This window comes from Bacillus rossius, chromosome 10 (assembly GCF_032445375.1).
Source record: "Bacillus rossius redtenbacheri isolate Brsri chromosome 10, Brsri_v3, whole genome shotgun sequence".
In the NCBI taxonomy this organism is placed as follows: Eukaryota; Metazoa; Arthropoda; class Insecta; order Phasmatodea; family Bacillidae; genus Bacillus; species Bacillus rossius.
Window position 1 is genome coordinate 1,811,157 of NC_086337.1, and position 20,585 is coordinate 1,831,741.

Below are 20,585 nucleotides of genomic sequence, written 5' to 3' on the forward strand. Positions count from 1 at the left end.
GATTACCACGGCGTGTTTGCTTTCTTTCATAATAAGTTTAGAAACAAACATAAACTTTTAGGATACATGATAAAAGCTTAGACTTGATGTAGGTTTTTGGACATACGCCATTGCTAAGATGCAATGGCTTATGTCCAAAAACTTACATCAAGTCATGCACTCCCATTGCACAAATCTTTTAAAGATAACATAAAAGCTTAGATAAAACAGAGTACATGCGCCGGGGCACAGAGGGCCTATACAGCAGCTCAAATGGCTTCCAGCATATTTGTAAGTTATATTGTTTTTAGCTTTCTCAGTCAGCCAAGATGACCGTCTTCTCCATGCATCATTAAGTGCATTATTGCCTTAAATATATATGTCCTATACTAGATAATGCCCGGCATGCGTTGCAATGCCTCAATCAATTTTTTAAACGTATACTAAGCATCTCTCTTTATCTCTCTAATTCTCTATCTCTCTATTTATATCTCGATCTCTCTATATATCTTTCTACATATATATCTCTATATATCTTTCTAGCGGACCCGACAGACATTGTCCTGCCCAAATGTACTTTTTGTGAGATATGGATATGGCGGTAAGTATTTCTACGCTGGACATTTTGTATCTTCTCATTATACATACCCCTCCTCTTGGGCACGCCACTGCCGTTACCAAAAACCTTTCCCATGGTTACGCAGAAGGCAACAACAATGCAAAAGCCCGTTGCCATGGAGGCTAATTATCAACAATGCTTAGTTTTTTTGCTTTTAAAGCGTGTTTTTTAGTTTTTTCTTAACTCAGAATCGAGATAAAATATCAAATTGTGAATCTAAACCATCCTCGAATCCCCGTGAACTCACATAAAAAATTTCATCAAAATAGGTCCAGCCGTCTAGGAGGAGTTCAGTGACATACACACGCACACAAGAAATATATATATAAAGATATAGTTACTCTCATCACTGACTCGCTGACTCTTTAACGCCAAGGATGAAAACTGACTCGCTGACTCTTTAACGCCAAGGATAAAAACCTATCATGAATCGCAAATATTAGCCTACTCCATAGAGATGTGTATAAAATATAAAGTGCAAGTGTAACTATAGAGTAACATTTTAAGTACAGCGACGTAAGTGGAACACACCATAATAATTCAATTAAATTGTTTGTTACATTCCTAATTTTTCAATGTTTCGCTTAGGCACCTTGCGAATAACGATGCTTATAATAACTAAAAAGGCTTATATCTCAGAAAGTTTGCGTCACTGGGAATCTTTTGATTCTTTTTTTTTTTAATTTTTTTTTAATGCCGTGTCAAAATCTTCGTTTTTATTTGTGTTTTATGTCTATGTATATGTATGCCCGAAAGAAGTGTTTTGGCAGAATTGCTTTTTTGTAGTTACACCCTTTGGAATTTTTATGTTATCTTCTTTTTTTGAGTTCACTTCATTTCTTGCTGCTAAAAGTATCGCTAAATAGCACAGATGCAGTTTATATATATAATTTCTTTATTCATATATAAATTACATTTTTTGTCAATTATTTTGTTATATAGCTATATGATGAGAAATAATTTTCACTTGCCCAATATTAAAATAAATTTAATGTTTAATAAAAATTTCGTTTACATTAAATTAAAGAGTTTGTTGTATTCTGTATTCAGCATTTTCAGCGGGCACCTTAGGCCTCTTACAACATCCTAGTGTATATGTATGTATGTATATTCAGCTTTCTTCAAGACACTGACCACGAGACCAGCCAAGATGGTCGTCTTCTTTATGCATCACGAGAGACATTTAACAACTCTGACTTATTACAAACTCTCTTCAACACAATGCCTGAGACGTCTGTCAAGGCGCTGACCCACACGCATCATGAGAGGCAATACTGTCTTGACGGAGTCGCCTGCCAATATCCATCACCAAACAAGCATGGACTAAACTTTGTTAGCTAGGAAGAGCGGGCTACATACAAAATGACTTGTTTGGAAAAAAATTATATTACAGATTTATAAAAAAAAACATGGTTTTATTTCTCGTAATTAAAATTCCAACTTCAAACTGATTCTTGGTAATACAACATCTAGTTTCGAGGTATAAGTAAACAATCTTACAAATGAATAACTAAAATGGAAAGTAAAAATAAAAGCATACCATACCAGTTGGAGGCTATTGGAGTTAATTTGTGCCAGAAACAAATACGTCCTCCATGATGAAAAAGAGATAACATATTTATTTCATCGGACAGTTGTCTGGTATAGACGGGTTTTTTTTTCCCTCTTATTGAACATGATTAATAAACTCGTATAAAGTAGTAAAAAAAGAATCTAAATAATTGTTGTAGGTTTTAATTACTTTTAGCACTGACCAATAATCTAACCATGGACGGAATTTGATCGAATCATTATTACATTAGAAGGCGATTTTTTAAAATGAATTTTGGAACTATTCTCGAATTTTAGTTTAATAATTACATATTTTGAAACTAACGGTACGTTCTAGAAAACATAAAAATTGGCGGCCTGGGTCAAGATCATCAAAGATGGCGGCCGAGTCCCGCAACCCAGTGCCACAGGATGAACTATACTTACCTCCTTATGATCTTACCTGATGGGCTCATCACGTACTGCTTTAATACCTAATAGTTATGTCGCACACTATTGGGCACGTTGTTGGATGAAGCGCACTGCACTGACTGCTTCAACGGTATTCCTCATCATATGGACACATTTAAACAGGTATGTCGGACACTGTATTGAGTATCAATTTTTCATGCCGCGCATTCTACATGATGCTTAATGAGCATGCATTTGGTATTGCTTATCTAATGGGCAGGTCACAAAATGTATTGTGTTACTAATGAGAATGTCACATACTGTATTGATTATCTAATAGACACGTTGCACACCATATAGAGTATCCTTTGGGCATATCGTGTCTTGTAGGCTATTAGGTTTTTGCCTGCGTCAAACTTTTAAAAATCGTGGAGTGGTCCAGACCCAGGTGACACGAACACTACCTTGTTCCTTAACGAGAACTCCGTCAGATCAATTATTGTGAATGTGGAATGTGCTGCTATAAGGCTACTTATAAATATTATATTTTTATTTATCTGGCTAAATCATAATTGAATTTTTGAATATTTTACTGTACCAATAGTCACGTGGTTAGATGAGCATACCTTCTATGACAGAGCGTACAAAGAGTAATGAAAAAAATAGTATGAAAAACTTTTGTTTAACAACATTATTATTTATTGTAATTAGGGATATAATAAGTGTTAAGATATATTACATATTTAAAATAGTATTCAGTGTAACTAGACGTATAATCAACTGTTTTGACAATAAATTGTCATTATAAAAAAAAGAGGGGGTTGTCTGTAAAGTCGGTTTACGGACGATAATTTTACGTGATAACGCCATAAGAAAACATTGATGAAAAATTGCATACAAAGCACATTAACTTTTCACTTCACCTTATAAACAGTTGACAAAACAGTTTACGTGTAGGTTGTGTGCTGCCGCTGTCTCTCTTCTACTCGGACGCATCGGCCGATGGAGTGGAAGAGATAGATGCGTCACAAGCCGATCGTGCGCCTCTGTCGCTTGTTCCGCGCTCTCGCTTACACGCTCGGCTCAGGCGGAACGTGACAATGAGTCATGATTTTTCATGCGTGCAGCCGGTGTTCATCGATTTATAAGACGTTATCACGTCAATAAATATTCGTCGATGAACACTGAAAATAAGTGCCGAGAAATACTATAAATGTAAGACAGATTAGAACTATGTTTTGAAGCGACAATTGTTGGAACCGGTTATGATCTTGGAGTGTGGTAGTGTGTGGTAGTATTTGGTAGTGTGTAGTAGTGTGTGGTGGTGTGTGGTAGTGTTGTGCAAGAGAACACATCCTGGAGCTCCGGAGTAAGCTTGAAAGTGTGGGAGCTTCGTGGCATGTATCATCAGGGCCTGACGTATGGTTGAACTGGCAGGTGCCCTAGGAGGAAGACCTAACTGCAGCCAGAGAACCGAGGAGTGTCCTGGGTTCAATATTAGCAAACTAAGTAATATTTAAATCATAATAGTAAGTTCTATGTATTTGTAGATATTTGTAGACTGTCGCAGAGTAACTTCTCTATGTTTGACGAATGATACGAAATTATTGTGAACTCAGAGGCAGAAATTATAGCCATTGAGTAATCCGGTAACTTGTAAATTGTTTAACGCATTGGCCAGTCAAGTCAAAGATAGGTAAGTTGAATCATAAATTAAAATTAATAATTTCTACTTAATATTGGATTAGTAGTGTCCATTTTTGCAATTGAATTTATCACTTTTAGATGTATAGTTATTGATTATAGTAGTTTCATTAAAATTACTTTTGAAGAATTATTATTTTATTATATGTATATATTTGATATTGTGACTGACAATGATATTAGTATGAATTTGATGTGTAGGAATAGTGATGATAATAATAATAATTAATTGACTTAGAAAGTGTAACCATATCCACTTCAGTTTCATAACCCAGGAAGGACACTTACATATAGGCTCCCTTACATGGGCTCGATAATGTAATAATACGCTGCTTGCTTTATTAATAGACTTAAAACATCTCTGGACCTCAAAAATTGTAGTATTCACGAGTAACACATACTTAGTGTTGCGTTTTTTTTTAATTAACTACGTAAAGGATGCAAGTTCTGTTTTTTAGAACATTTGGAAGTGAAACTTCTTTGCTGAGGGGGCTACAAATTTCGAGCGTTACGAACATTCCGATCGCACGAGGGGCATAGTTAGGTGCGTGGTGGGGGAACTGGCAGAGTAGGAGAGTGCGTCAGCGGCGACGCCACTCCAACCATGCGCTAGCGGTCCAATGGGAAGACGGCAGGGAAGAGGTAGAAATGACGCAGCAGTGATGCTACGAAATTTTAATAACACTGCTTGTGTTCGTCTACTCCCCAGTTTTCGTAACGGCTAACGATTAACGCTACCATATTTCTTTTATTTAATTTAAAGTATATAAAATTTATTCATTAGTGTGGAAAACAGTTATTTATTTGTTAAATCAACGATATAAGTATCATTCATTTTTATGTGAATAATGTGATTGAAATTGTAAAAAAACACACATGGACTTAAGATATTAGCTTTTAAGTGTAATTTATTTTTGGCATGTGAATACTTTGATTTGAAAAGTCAAAAGGACTTATAAGTGTATTTTATATTCGATGGGGGTGTTTTTTTATTTTTATTCAGCTGTAGAAAGTGATTTAGCATCATGCATAAAAATAATAAATGGCAGAAGGACATAAGAGGTATTATTAAAGGAAATGTGGGAAGAAACCGCCAAAAGAGGCGCCAATAAGCGCCAGTGAACGAATGTGAGAGTAGAGGGCACATAAAAAGGACTTTTTTTTCAATTGAGATCCCGCACCCTTACTATTATCAATAATTATCTCTTGTTCAGTTAAAAAATACTAATAACTTATCTCTATTTGTACCTAATAGACCAGACGTTTCACTTGTCGCGTGCGGACTCCACTGACACATTTTTTTATTAATTAAGTGTTTGGTTATGGCTGTTTGCAATGTTGTACAACTCTTTGCTCTGTTTACACTATCCAAAAATATCTCCAATAAAATCACACAACTAACTGTCACAATTGCCTTCACGATTACTCACTGCGAGATCCTGTTACCACACACTATGTTCCCATCTATCATCGTTTCAACAGCTCTCTCTCTCTCTCACTCACTCACTCACTCACTCACTCTCACTCTCTCCCTCCCTCTCTCTTGCCTCGTCAGGGGCGTATCTGTGCTAGTGAGGCGGGATGATAAGCGCGACGCTCGCTGGTGCTTCTAGCGCGCTGTCTGCTCTGGACTGGCGCGCAGTCTTCTCGTCGTGCATTTGAGCGGCGGCCGTATCATTATATGGCTGAGAAATAAAGATAAAGGTGTGATGCAAGTCCCTTAAGTGCTTTCAAGAATCTGTACCGGTTGTTTTACGCCTAAAAATTACTCTGAAAACGTGCGTTTTAGCCATTTTAGCTCTTCTAAATATACAGTTAAAAAACTTAATCCGAAATCAAAAGTACTTTTCGACCCTCAGCGAACTCTTAAATGTTTTTCGTAAGCAGACCCCACTCGGATATCCCGAGTAGTTTTGAAGTTGCGGTGTTTTCCCTGGAGCTCTGCGCACCGCGTGTGTGCCCGGGTGGGCGGGGCCAGCTGCTGCCACGTGGCTCCTGTAGTCTCACGGCCTGGCCGCGGCGCGCCAGTGTCGCCGGCTGCTGGTGGGGCGTCGACACGACTTCCAGGCACTTCAAAAACTAATGATTACAGTTCGGTGTTGCAGCTACATATCTATCAACTCCATCCAGAATTTAATTACACCACTGGATAGCTAAATAATCAAAGAATTCGTTACGCTAAGTGAAAACTGTGACGCATCGCGCGTGGTGGAGGGGGAAGCGACGCCATTTCGAGGTCATTTTGCTGCGTTTCGGGATTTCCATTTAGTATAACTTTTGACTCGGAGAAGCTACGACGTTCGTTTGAGTTTCAATCGTCAACTCTCGTCAAAATCTATCGATTGCATATATAAAACATTAGTGTAAAATAATTACAATGAATATATATTGTTATGGTAGGAAAACCCTACCTAACGAGAATTCCCCAAAAGGCAGGACAACTGCAATACACGGAGTCTAAGAGGTTGCATAACTTCTAGACCCCAGGAAACCCTAGACTCACAAGTCGACCGAGCCCCTAGCAACAAGGCAGTGAGCGCTGATTGGCTCAAGATGATGTCACTTCAAGTCTGTGCTGATTGGCACTTGATGATGTCATGCTGGGTTCGCCGGGTATAAATACGGGTTTGTTAGCAAGCAGCGTACGACGCTGCCGACTTAGAAGAATCAGCACTCGGGGCAGAAGGAATCGCTGCTCCGCCACGAGAGACAGGCAACAACCGGACTCTGCCTGCGGCGGACGCGCCGCCATCTCCAGAGTCTATCACCTCCACCCGCAGCCGAGGTGGCACTTAGGCGAATTTCAACAAGCAGTAAGTGGAACTTTATCTTTTCACACTGGACCGGGACTTAGCCGCAGACAACATAATAAGAAGAAACGGACTTAACCTCAGACGCCACGACTCGCCACCAATACTCGCCAGGAGCGAGTAGGAACTCGCTCGGCGAGTAATTTTGTGAAAAGCTGCTAATCAAATTTGAAGTTCTCAGGGGTGGGCGAATACCCCCTGAAGGAAAATAGTGAAGGGAGCAGACTTTTGATTAGGGACACTCGCTCAGCGAGTGGGGAAGGTGCGAGTCGGCGCAACGAGAGTGGAAGTCGACATCTACATCGTCCGCATACGGCGAAGAGGGGTTTATAGGCAGCGTTGGCGAACTTACCCGGAATTGACTTTGTACATGGAGTAAGGAATTGAGAGAGACAGGACTGAGACTCCGGATAACCGGAAATATAAAGACGACGAGTTGGCCGCACCTCAATAGTGTGTAGGCGAAAGCGCCACTAGGGATCTGACTTAAATGTTAAATATAATAAAAATGGAGGGCGGACCCAAACTCACAGCGTTGGTCTAAGTTTAAGTCGAGTGTATGTTTTGAATTGTGTGTCAGATACAGATTGTGTATAATTGAGTAAAGTTAACTTTAGTTTGGAATTTTGGTAGTAACAGGAAATTAATTCAAAGAAAATAGAATACCAAATTTATACTGTTTGTTGCCATAGCTAACATAATTGGTAAATGTCAGGATTATTATTTGTTTTTTTTACGAGATTATTGCATCAAATTGAAAGTGTGTAATTTGTGTTCACAGAGATCGTCAGCCATTTGCAGTAAACCTGTTTTAGCTATTGAAGCAAACGGCGACGTATCAATACCAAGTTTGCATGTTTGTCGTGTGCTATATCATAACCAATAAAAGCGTCTTGTACACAAAACTGTTTAAGTTTCTTCGCAAGATAAAAACCCAACCTATCTCCCTTGGCAACTCTGTTCGAGTCGCTGCAGGAGATAACAATATAATAAAAATATATAATCGGAAATATATAATGTCGGCCTATACGCGTCAAAAAGCCGAATCCAAATACAGAGATCGTATACGGTTGTAAAGGGCTTCCCAAAAGCAATCGAATGATACCAATACACCATACGACCGAGTGAAGCAGTGCCGGGAACGTTAAAGAATGAATGCGGCCGAGCGGATCAACTACGGCGCCAGTACATCTGCAGCTGGGGCGGTTGAAATTATGCGAGTGGATGATGAAATCGCTTCTATATCGACGCCCGACTGTGTAGGCATCGATTGTGTATGATCGTCGATTATGAAGACACGTTGGGCAGCAGCTAGTGCCAGTTTCGTGCCCGAAGGACTTCTCAGTGTTCAAACATGATTATAACATACATAAAGTAGCGTATTTTATATTTTGTATAGAAAATGTTACTTGTCACGTACACGTATTCACGTACAACACACGGCCACACCCCATTATGGTTGGTTGGTCTGTTAGGGCAGTATTGCGGGTCAGGTAGCGAATAAACAACACCGTAACCCGCCTCGCGGGCTTTATTCCAGGACGTGTCCAAACAAAATCCCAGTGAGGTAACAGAAAGGCAACTGTGCCCTGCGCATTCTGGCGGACGGGTGGCAACTATCGATACAATTGTTTCAGCCAAAATCCCAGAGATAGCAGCACCGTCACACGCAGGAGATGGGTTTTTTGAAGTGAAAACTTATTTAGCCGCGTTGAGCGATTTTCTGTAGGGGCAAAACTTATGGGTTCGCGTCACCGACATGCTAGTAGCGTGTTGCGCCAGACTGTGTACATGCATACGCATATATACACTAGTACATTGTATATACTCGACTATCATGTGCGTGTTGTACTCTTTGTTTGGATGGGTAAAATCTTGTGAGTTCGCATCTTCGACATGCTGAAGTAGCAGTAAGTGAAGTTAATTTGACCACATGACCTAGGTCTGACATCACTGGTAAGTCATAGCTAGGTAATGAATCTGTACGTAATTTTGACATCTGTTGTGACTAAAAAAAAATGATGTAAGGATAAATGATATCATGCTGACATCGTACTGATATAATAATACCAAAATCATTTTCTTACGTACATTTGACGTAGAAATGATGTCATATTACACATTTAAAAACAAAGTTTTAAGTTTTCACTTCTGTTGACAGTCCCCTTGACTGGCTATATATTATTTCTTGTTGTGGCCATTAAAGTGTTCAACATGTGTCCCAGGATAGTTTCGCTACCATGAGGTACCACTCGGCACACCTGCACGCTCGGTGCGTCCCGCGGTGAACACATCTGCGCATGCGCGGAATAGGGGCAACAGGTCGGGACCGGCACCAGGGCCCAGGTGTAGCATGCTGGAGAACAGCAGGCGCTGTGCGGCCGCTAGCCCAGGGTCGAGGCGGGGTGGTCATAACAAGTCATTCAGAAAACAAGTCGCTTTACGGACGATAATTTTACGTGATAACGTCATAAGAAAACATTGATGAAAAATTGCATACTTTTTAATTTTCAAATATTATTTACAGAGTTTTTTTTGCAAATTTAATTTAAACAATTTGTAAAAATATAATCACGAAAATTAGTTATAGAAATAAACTGAAATCAAATCAATGTCAGTAAATTGTTAATTTGAAATGACGAAATTGAACAAATAAATCATTTTTTTTTAATTGCTGCTTTTAAAAAGCCCGCCTAAACCTGTTTAATATTATATAAGATTTTCTCGCACAGTGGTTGGCGGGTTCTTGCACGCTCGGCTCAGGCGGAACGTGACAATGAGTAATGCTTTTTCGTGCGTGTAGCCGGCGTTCATCGGTTTATATGACGTTATTACGTCGAAAAAAAAATTGTTTATTCTTTTGGTTTTTAAGCTATTTGCAAATAATTTTGTTTTTGTAATGTTGAGTTCTGAGGAATGTGGGCCAATAATGTTTCACGGGCCTTGCGCTCTAGGAATATTTAAAATGACTCGACATTGAGACATCACAATTTACAAATGATGAATGAATAAATATCCTTCACTCCTGTGGTAAAGGAAAAGTGAACGAGTCTTGCACACCAGCCAGAGATGTGTGACATCTGGCCTCGGTAACGAGTGAGTTCATGTGTTCTCGTGTTGCAAATACGTTTGTATAACGTACACTAAATTTAACTTAGAATTCTCTCAAATAATTCTGAGCTTGATAAACACGGAAATTAATCTCATCTCTGGACGCGAACCACACGTTGTTTTTGCGCCCACCGCTAGAGTACATTGCGTAGCAGAGCAGCTGTGTCGACTGTCGAATCATTCGAATTTACGAGCGAAGTAATAAACCATATAATGTAATGGCTACGATAAAAACGCATTATCAAAAAATAAATAAACCCGGATTTCGGACTTCGGACCTCCATTTCGACAAGGATTTTAATAAAATACTGCCCGGCTTGTTAATATTCATCAAACAGTTAATACTATAACGTTCTCTTTGGCTTTGTGAACTCTGGTTTGCGCCATCCGCCACAGATGGCAGCACCGAAATTCGCGACATCACTGCAGCCAACTGTTACACATAAAAAATGTTACTGGAAAAAAAGAGAAAACAAACTTTGGCAATTAATTTGTAACATTCCGGGGAGAAGAAGCCCATATCATTATAGTTATTGAGGATCTTGGAGGTATAAATAGTGCATTCAGTGTGCTCGCAGACAGGACTAATGCTGCTGGTTAGGGCAGTGCGCCTCTCTGCCCTGTGGGAGCAGCACTGTTTCCAGCCCAGGTCCCGAGCAGACTGGGCTACCAGCTGAGACTCAGTGAGAGTCATCACGCAGCGCGGCAACATGGCGGAGCGACAGGCAGCAGGACTGCAGTATCGACCCGCCGCGCCGCCCACTCGTGCCCTGACTCAACCTCGCGCTCTGCGCCTTGCACCGCTAGCTCCAGACCCAGTGGTTCCCTGGTTCCCCTCGCAACACACCACGCAGTTCCTCGCATCAGAGCGCCCTGTTCCCCTTGCACCGCGCGACGCATCCCCCTGGTTGCTGTCGCACCACACCACCACCGGGCCCAGAACCCCTCACACATTTCACCCTAACACACATCAACACTTGAACCCAATAATTCTTAGCTCTACAGAGTATTGGAATAATACTAAAACTTATAATGACACAGCACACTAGGATTACTAAACCTGGAACAAAACTTGAGCGACCGTAAGGCATTGTTTTTATTTTGTTTATTAAGAAATTTGCCGTATAAATGTATGAATGTGTTGAATGCCCGACTGAGTGTACCTGGCTATCACGAACTGCAGGAGTAGTTACACCGCTCGGTCTGTGTAGGGGCCTACAGTGGCTGCAGTGCAGTTTAGTAATGGCGGCGCTCATGAGCTGCGTGAGTGGGTACAGCTGTTCCAGGATTATCGTGTTAGACAAATAAAAAATACCATATGCAACTAATTTCAACAGCAAAAGGAGGGAGAAAGCTCATGAATAAACCGTGGCCTTAGTAACGGTGAAAAAAAAAGTTGTCGTCTCATACATGGAAGCTGAAAACTAATGCCAATCAACTAAGAACCAAATTCGCAAAGCAATGGGACAAACTAACCGACATTCGCTAAAGGAAAGAAAAAAAAATGCAAAACCAGTACCTAATATAACCGTTATAACAAATCGTAATCCTTGCAGTGTAAGTGGTCGCCGTTAGTATGTAAAATGTAAACCTCGCAAGTGGGACTGCAAAGAAAATGCGCTAGTGCGCATATTACAAACATGATGAAATATATTTGTATTCAACCTAATTACAATTAAGATTACCTTTTCACTTTTAAACTAATGATTTCTTATGAGCCATAATAATCAGAACATATCCACTCTCTAGGTACCACTGACACACAAGTGATTTTCCGTTTGCTAGGGAATACATGTATTTGTTTTCAAAGTTGTAACGCATGCTGGTGAAAGTAGTATGTAAATGGCGTCCGGCGCCAGGAGTAGGATAGTGGTGGTGTCGACCGCCATCTTGAATAGTGACGTCACGCTGGCCATAGTGTATGACCCTGACCTTTGACATCGACCTTCCAAATTAGCCATATATATTTGCCCAAAATTCCTCTAAATTTACCAAAAATTCACAACATTTTCCAGTTTTTCAAAAAAAATTCATCCAAGAAATCCCAAAAAAATCAGAAAAACAAAATTTTTCCCTTTTTAACACGCTTTTATTAGCTTCATACGTATGTATGTTAGTATGTATGTAACGGAAACTTTGAACATGATTTTGACCCCCTTCAAAACGTCGGGTTAACTCGAAATTTGGCATACTTATCAAGGACCGATGACAAGTCAATATTTTAAACAGTTGGACCCGTTATCCTTACTAGGATAATCAGGATTAGCGATTGTTTGTTTTCCTAAACTAGACAGCGACATGTCTGTGTCCGCACTGACTCACGCAGGATTCCCCGTGATAGTTCACTTGTGCTCTGTGAGTTGTGTTGTTATTCGATGTTGAATTTTTGTAATGTGTTTTTGAAAAATATTTGAAAAACTAACAAAACAGGTAAGTGGGTAATCGAAATTTGGTGAAATTATAGCAAATATCTTAAGCTATTTTTTAGCACCTTAAACGTATTTGTTCTTTCTAACCTAAAACCTATATAGCCTTAGCAACACAATGAATAATTTAAGGTTTTAGGATGAGATAATTTTGAATGGATAAGCAGTGTATTGTTTCATAATTTGTGACGCTTATGTAAAAACTAATTCGAATTATTTTAATAATTGTACCGGAACTAATGCATGTGAGTTACACTTTGGACATATTTTCACATTAATTTAGGTTTTTGCGATAATATTCTGTCGCCAGTTTCTTCCAGTTATCTAATTCTAAACACTAACTGAATTAGAACCTAAAAATTAAGCAAATAATTCAACGATAAAAGCTGAATTTTTTTAGTGTTTTTAAACAATAAGTTTATTTAATTTATATATTTTTTCATTATATTGATAAATATATTTATATTTGATTGGATCGATTGTAATCCCTGGTGCGATCCAAAAAATAATAATTTTATTCTAAAAATACTTATTAACTAAATTTATTATATATTATAGTTTTCAATACTTGCTACTAGGAGCACTAGTGTTGTGTAGTACACAACAAACACGCTTTTATAAAAATTCCAACTAAAAAATAGAAAATAAATTTTAATAAATTTCAATTGATAATAGCGTAAATTTTTTTAGTAAATATATATTAAGAAAAGTGTACATAAGAAAAAAATGTATTTTATTGTAAAAAAAGCGTGGGGTTCTTTTTAAGATATTATCAAAATAATCCTTCTACTCATATATGTCCATAAAATATTTATAACTATTGACACCATGCCCCACGCTTTTTTTTTACAATAAAATACTTTTTTTTTTCTTATTTACACTATTCTTAATTTATATTTATGAGAAAAAAATTACGCTATTATACTAATTGAAATTTATTTTAAAAAATTCTTTTTTTTAGTTTGATTTTCTATAAAAGCTTGTTTTTTTAGTTTTTTTAAACTATTATATATTTAAAGGAAAAATTCCTGTTTTGAAAGAATAATACCGTTTTGAGAGAAAACTTCCCGTTTTTAGTTCTCAAAAATGTCAATTGCTTGAAAATTCCCCATGAATAAGCCGCACTAAGCCGCACTAAGCCGCACTAAGCCGCCAAGGTCATAACCTCGACCATTAGGATGTAATGGCAGCCATTTTAAATTAATAAATTACTGTTGCACTTTCGTTACGATCGCCATCTTGAAAATTCATAATTTTAATGCTAGAATTTTGAGGAAAATTTAAAATTAAAGAATTTCATTAATTATTTTTTTAATAAAAATATTTTGCCATCTTGAATTATGATGTCACGGCCGCCATCTTGAAAATACATAATTATTTATCTATAAAATTGGGGGGAAATGTAAAATTTATAAAAATTTATTAGTAAAATTGTATTAAATTTTAATTTAAAATGCATTTGTATCATGTCATCCTCTGTTCGAGTCCGGTGAGGGCAAAAACAAAAATTGCGTTGGATCCTTCCTCCACAGAAGCCCCCTGGCAGACTGACCTCCCACCACTAAGGTCAATTTTGACGTCAGGTCTGCCATCTTGTTTTCATTTGCTGGAGGCCTTCATCTTGGATCCAACATATTGTTTTCGTCTGCTAGAGGTTTTTGCCGCCATATTATTTTAATTTTTACCTTATATAGTGCAGTAATCATTTATTACCAGGATGCCCGTCACCTTGACATTCGGACGCCATCATGTAAGTAGTATACGAATGGGGCTCCGGGGACTGGGTTCTGGGTGTGGATTGTGATTGTCGGTCCTCATCTCTGATTCTGACGCCACGGCGGCCATCTTGGATGAGCGTAACGGGACACATCGTAACGGGACAAGTAGATCACGGCGGCCATCTTGGATCCGCCATTTTGGATGACGTCATTGTGTTTTCTCGAAATTTCCGGCGTTGTGTTTTCCGCCATATTGGATTATGACGTCACCGTTTCAATTTCCGTTATGGTCGCCATCTTTAACTTTTTTATTTATTATCTGATTTTAATAAAAAAAAATTTAAAATTTATAAAAAAATTTATAAAAAAATTTTAATAAATTTTTTATTAAAAAATGTAATTTTACGACATGGAGCTCGGAGTCCTCGGTTCGAACCCGGTGAGGGCAAAAAATTTAAGAATGGCGACCGATCCTTCCCTCGTGGTGGCTGCTGGCAGACTGACTCCCACCACTTTTTTTTCAAAGCATATATATCGCCAGTGAGCATGACATCATGTCCGCCATCTTGAAAATCCGTAATTTTAATGCTAGAGATTCGGGAAAAAATTTAAAAATCCTTAAAAAAATTAATCAACCTAATTAAATAATAAAAAAATCCTTAAAACTACCATTGCACTTTTTCGTGATGGCCGCCATCTTGAAATCACCCGCTGGAGATAACCATCTAGTTTTAGTCTGCTAGTGTGCTGATACCATGTTAGTATAATTATCTGGTCACCATACCTTTGTCCTCAACTGTTGACATTGAACTTTGACCTTGTCCTTGAACTTTGACATTTGACCTTGAAATTTGACCTTGGCCTTGAACTTTGCCCTTGAACCTTGACCTTGAAATTTGACCTTGACCTTGAAATTTTACTTTGTCCTTGTCGACCATCATGGATCCGACATTTTATGTTTAGTACATGCTACCAGGAGCTACCACCTGCTGGAGTACACCATCTTGTGTGTGTACTCGTATTATAGAGTACATTTCCATCTGGATATTTTTATTCTAACCCGCTACAGTGCAGTAATCATTTATTACTGTGACATCCGCCATCTTGAAATTCGGACGCCAACTTGAAATCATGTAATAATGTAGCTAGAAGAGCGGGAAAAAAATCCAAAATTCATCAAATAAATTGACAATAAATATACTGTTTGATTAGATCGACTAAGGTCCTTGGTTCGATCCCTGAATGATGCAAAACATTTAACTTTATATAAAATAATAATAATTTCAATAAACCATGATCAACATTCGTAAAATCCTCTACTACCATCATCCGATCAGACATCAAGACCGTCATCTTGGAAATTCGTAATAATTAACCTAGAAATTCAGGAGAAAGTTCAAAATTCATTTAATAAATTTGCAAACAATATACTGATTAATTAATTAGATCGACTAAGGTCCTTGGTACGAACCTGGAAGAAGCTAAAAATAATCTTAATTTTTTGTTAAAAATGCCTCAAAAAATGACAGGTTCGAAAATAAAACACAAGTTCTTTTACAAACATAATATTTATTACATAATTTCTATTCTACTACAGGATCACTTGCGAAAGCCAGCAAACTTACAATCATTTAGCCCTGCATAGAAGCGAAATGACTAATTCTTAGCTCCAATCGGTTTATACTAGACAGAGACCAACCAGAACCCTTTCTAACATAGTCCTCTTCTTGACAGAGTTTCTGGGCACCGTGTTTAACAGTTTGCTTCTCATCGTCAGAACTGTAAATTGTAACAGCCGATGTCTTGAGAGAATTTCTTATCTAGGTCCTCGGAATGGATACGATTTACCATATAAACAGTTCAGTCACAAGTTATAATTTAATTTCCGTACGTTGTTACATCATAAGTAAGCTGATTGATTATGTTCTACCTGATATCCTCAAGAAAAATAAAAATGTCATTAGAGCCAAATGATCAATCGACTCCAAATGCCCCAACAGGTCCAAATGCCTACTTACGAGATAGAGTGCATCGATGACGCCACTACAAAAAGAAAAAGTCAGCTGTTTGATGTAAATAATTATCCTTGTCTTGAATGTGATTATGTTCATAGCTCTCCTGATATTAATAAAGAACTTAAATTGAAGGCTGCTGACGGTTTAAGGAAAGAGTGAAACCAGTGGAAGTGTCATCACAGTGAAAAGTGAGAATACATTCAAGACCATATCTAGTAGATCCTCCATTAATTATGGACGCTTATAAAGGAAGCTTTTAGACGATGAAGAAGCTTCGGCGTCAATGATCTCGAGTTCTTACAGTAATCCAGGTAAAGACGCTAGCTTCTATGGTGATGTGACAGTGTACTTACTTGAATAGGGTTGAGTAACGTTTTACCCAACTATGAGATCTCCAACACATTTCAAGGGTTAAATAATGCTGTTGCTGCAGCCGTTTTATTTCCTAAATGTGAAAGGAAATGGTTTGTGTGTGTTGAAAATTTTGACTTAAGAAATTAATACTTTCCTTTAAAAACCTCATAAATACAAATCTAGTGTTTCCTACATATCGATCGAAGATAATGACAGCATTCCGATGGAGACACAAACTCTCGAAGATGAATTTTTCGACTTTGGACCTCATCCTGGATCTTCTTCAACAATCTCAAAAACCAATCTGCGTCGATTATGGCGAGTATTACGACTCATACACGGGCTGTGAAATGCTCCAATGTTACCCTGCAGTAGTTATATTCAGGTGGTTCAACACATCACTCCCATTAAAAGCTTAGGTAGAAGAGCAGTGTCCAGCATACCAGAATCCAGTCGACTTAGTGGTACAAAATAACTACTTAATAAAGGCAAGGAGTTTAGTATACTATTTAAATGTTAATTGAAAGGATAAATTTTATTTATTGTAATTTTTTAAATATTATATCAACCTATTAGTTTTATTATACTTAATATTATTATGTTTTCATGATTGGTTAAGTAATTATGAGTTTTATTAGATGTTCAAGTCCTTTTGTGTATAAACTTGTTATTACAGAAGCAATTAGCCGCAGCAGCACAGCTGGTTGGTGTAGTGTCATGTTGGTGCAGCACCAGACACGGACTGGTTGGGTGGTACCTCCTGCAGGGCGAGTGGCAGTTCCCCCCGCGCCCCCCGGCACAGACCAACTCGCTGCCCGGGCTGCCACACAGCGGCTAGTCCCAGTTCCGGTGGCGAATACGTTGGGAAACAGCTGAACACTTGTATCTGCTGCTGCAACTAATATTTCCATGAAGTTGTGTTCTTGTTTCTGTGAAAGGCCGCAGGGAAACTTACTGTGTTCGAGTCTCGTACGAAGCATGACGTCGGGAAGTTTCCATATTTGTGATCCAAGGCTCGAATAAACTGGTTAAAAAAATAATGAAGGAATATTTAATATGCGAAAATAAATTAATGTATTTACTAAAAAAAGCAAATACATCTGAATTGATATTGAAGCGGGAAAATGCAAATGTGTGTACAGATACTGCACTGCCAACACACGTGTGTGGGCGAGTCCCGCCCGACATGGCGGCAGCGGCCGGGCTAATGATAGTCGCAGTCTCATGGCGCGCTCCGCCAAGTGGGTCGAGTTGCCTCAGGCTGTAGGCCACGCCGGCGCCGGGACAGCTGCTCACTCTGCTCACTCTGCTAGCACACTGCTGTTCCAGTTGTACCACCAAACTCCTCGCATCACTTTTAATGCTTTGTGCAAACTCCGCCAAGGTTTCTCGTTCACGCTGATCATGAAAACCTGGTGAATTTGCTATGGGAAAGAAATGATCGTGCCATGGCTTGTAACTCCCAGCTATGCAGTAAAGTTTGCCCAGACGACAGTGTTACCCCCGCCCAGAGCAGCTGTCAACCCAGGGCGATGCAGGACACAGCTGTGCAGTAAAGTTTGCCCAGACGACAGTGTTACCCCCGCCCAGAGCAGCTGTCAACCCAGGGCGATGCAGGACACAGCTGTGCAGTAAAGTTTGCCCAGACGACAGTGTTACCCCCGCCCAGAGCAGCTGTCAACCCAGGGCGATGCAGGACACAGCTGTGCAGTAAAGTTTGCCCAGACGACAGTGTTACCCCCGCCCAGAGCAGCTGTCAACCCAGGGCGATGCAGGACACAGCTGTGCAGTAAAGTTTGCCCAGACGACAGTGTTACCCCCGCCCAGAGCAGCTGTCAACCCAGGGCGATGCAGGACACAGCTGTGCAGTAAAGTTTGCCCAGACGACAGTGTTACCCCCGCCCAGAGCAGCTGTCAACCCAGGGCGATGCAGGACACAGCTGTGCAGTAAAGTTTGCCCAGACGACAGTGTTACCCCCGCCCAGAGCAGCTGTCAACCCAGGGCGATGCAGGACACAGCTGTGCAGTAAAGTTTGCCCAGACGACAGTGTTACCCCCGCCCAGAGCAGCTGTCAACCCAGGGCGATGCAGGGACACAGCTGTGCAGTAAAGTTTGCCCAGACGACAGTGTTACCCCCGCCCAGAGCAGCTGTCAACCCAGGGCGATGCAGGACACAGCTGTGCAGTAAAGTTTGCCCAGACGACAGTGTTACCCCCGCCCAGAGCAGCTGTCAACCCAGGGCGATGCAGGACACAGCTGTGCAGTAAAGTTTGCCCAGACGACAGTGTTACCCCCGCCCAGAGCAGCTGTCAACCCAGGGCGATGCAGGACACAGCTGTGCAGTAAAGTTTGCCCAGACGACAGTGTTACCCCCGCCCAGAGCAGCTGTCAACCCAGGGCGATGCAGGACACAGCTGTGCAGTAAAGTTTGCCCAGACGACAGTGTTACCCCCGCCCAGAGCAGCTGTCAACCCAGGGCGATGCAGGACACAGCTGTGCAGTAAAGTTTGCCCAGACGACAGTGTTACCCCCGCCCAGAGCAGCTGTCAACCCAGGGCGATGCAGGACACAGCTGTGCAGTAAAGTTTGCCCAGACGACAGTGTTACCCCCGCCCAGAGCAGCTGTCAACCCAGGGCGATGCAGGACACAGCTGTGCAGTAAAGTTTGCCCAGACGACAGTGTTACCCCCGCCCAGAGCAGCTGTCAACCCAGGGCGATGCAGGACACAGCTGTGCAGTAAAGTTTGCCCAGACGACAGTGTTACCCCCGCCCAGAGCAGCTGTCAACCCAGGGCGATGCAGGACACAGCTGTGCAGTAAAGTTTGCCCAGACGACAGTGTTACCCCCGCCCAGAGCAGCTGTCAACCCAGGGCGATGCAGGACACAGCTGTGCAGTAAAGTTTGCCCAGACGACAGTGTTACCCCCGCCCAGAGCAGCTGTCAACCCAGGGCGATGCAGGACACAGCTGTGCAGTAAAGTTTGCCCAGACGACAGTGTTACCCCCGCCCAGAGCAGCTGTCAACCCAGGGCGATGCAGGACACAGCTGTGCAGTAAAGTTTGCCCAGACGACAGTGTTACCCCCGCCCAGAGCAGCTGTCAACCCAGGGCGATGCAGGACACAGCTGTGCAGTAAAGTTTGCCCAGACGACAGTGTTACCCCCGCCCAGAGCAGCTGTCAACCCAGGGCGATGCAGGACACAGCTGTGCAGTAAAGTTTGCCCAGACGACAGTGTTACCCCCGCCCAGAGCAGCTGTCAACCCAGGGCGATGCAGGACACAGCTGTGCAGTAAAGTTTGCCCAGACGACAGTGTTACCCCCGCCCAGAGCAGCTGTCAACCCAGGGCGATGCAGGACACAGCTGTGCAGTAAAGTTTGCCCAGACGACAGTGTTACCCCCGCCCAGAGCAGCTGTCAACCCAGGGCGATGCAGGACACAGCTGTGCAGTAAAGTTTGCCCAGACGACAGTGTTACCCCCGCCCAGAGCAGCTGTCAACCCAGGGCGATGCAGGACACAGCTGTGCAGTAAAGTTTGCCCAGACGACAGTGTTACCCCCGCCCAGAGCAGCTGTCAACCCAGGGCGATGCAGGACACAGCTGTGCAGTAAAGTTTGCCCAGACGACAGTGTTACCCCCGCCCAGAGCAGCTGTCAACCCAGGGCGATGCAGGACACAGCTGTGCAGTAAAGTTTGCCCAGACGACAGTGTTACCCCCGCCCAGAGCAGCTGTCAACCCAGGGCGATGCAGGACACAGCTGTGCAGTAAAGTTTGCCCAGACGACAGTGTTACCCCCGCCCAGAGCAGCTGTCAACCCAGGGCGATGCAGGACACAGCTGTGCAGTAAAGTTTGCCCAGACGACAGTGTTACCCCCGCCCAGAGCAGCTGTCAACCCAGGGCGATGCA

At 41.0% G+C, this 20,585-nt stretch overlaps 1 protein-coding gene across 5 annotated transcripts in view; it reads left to right on the forward strand.

Moving 5' to 3' along the window:
- Positions 1-20,585, forward strand: part of LOC134535708 (uncharacterized) — a 398,944-nt gene that overhangs the window by 288,756 nt on the left and 89,603 nt on the right. Inside the window, exon 9 of one of the 5 annotated variants that reach the window (XM_063374908.1) lies at positions 17,354-17,802. The exons of 1 other annotated variant lie outside the window; for it this stretch is intronic. In XM_063374908.1, the coding sequence (XP_063230978.1) occupies positions 17,354-17,553 (200 nt within the window). In that variant the 3' untranslated portion in view covers positions 17,554-17,802. Of the gene's footprint in view, positions 1-1,713; positions 12,232-17,353; positions 17,803-20,585 lie in introns of those variants that run through there. 3 more of the 5 variants (XM_063374910.1, XM_063374913.1, XM_063374912.1) reach the window with 3 other exon arrangements.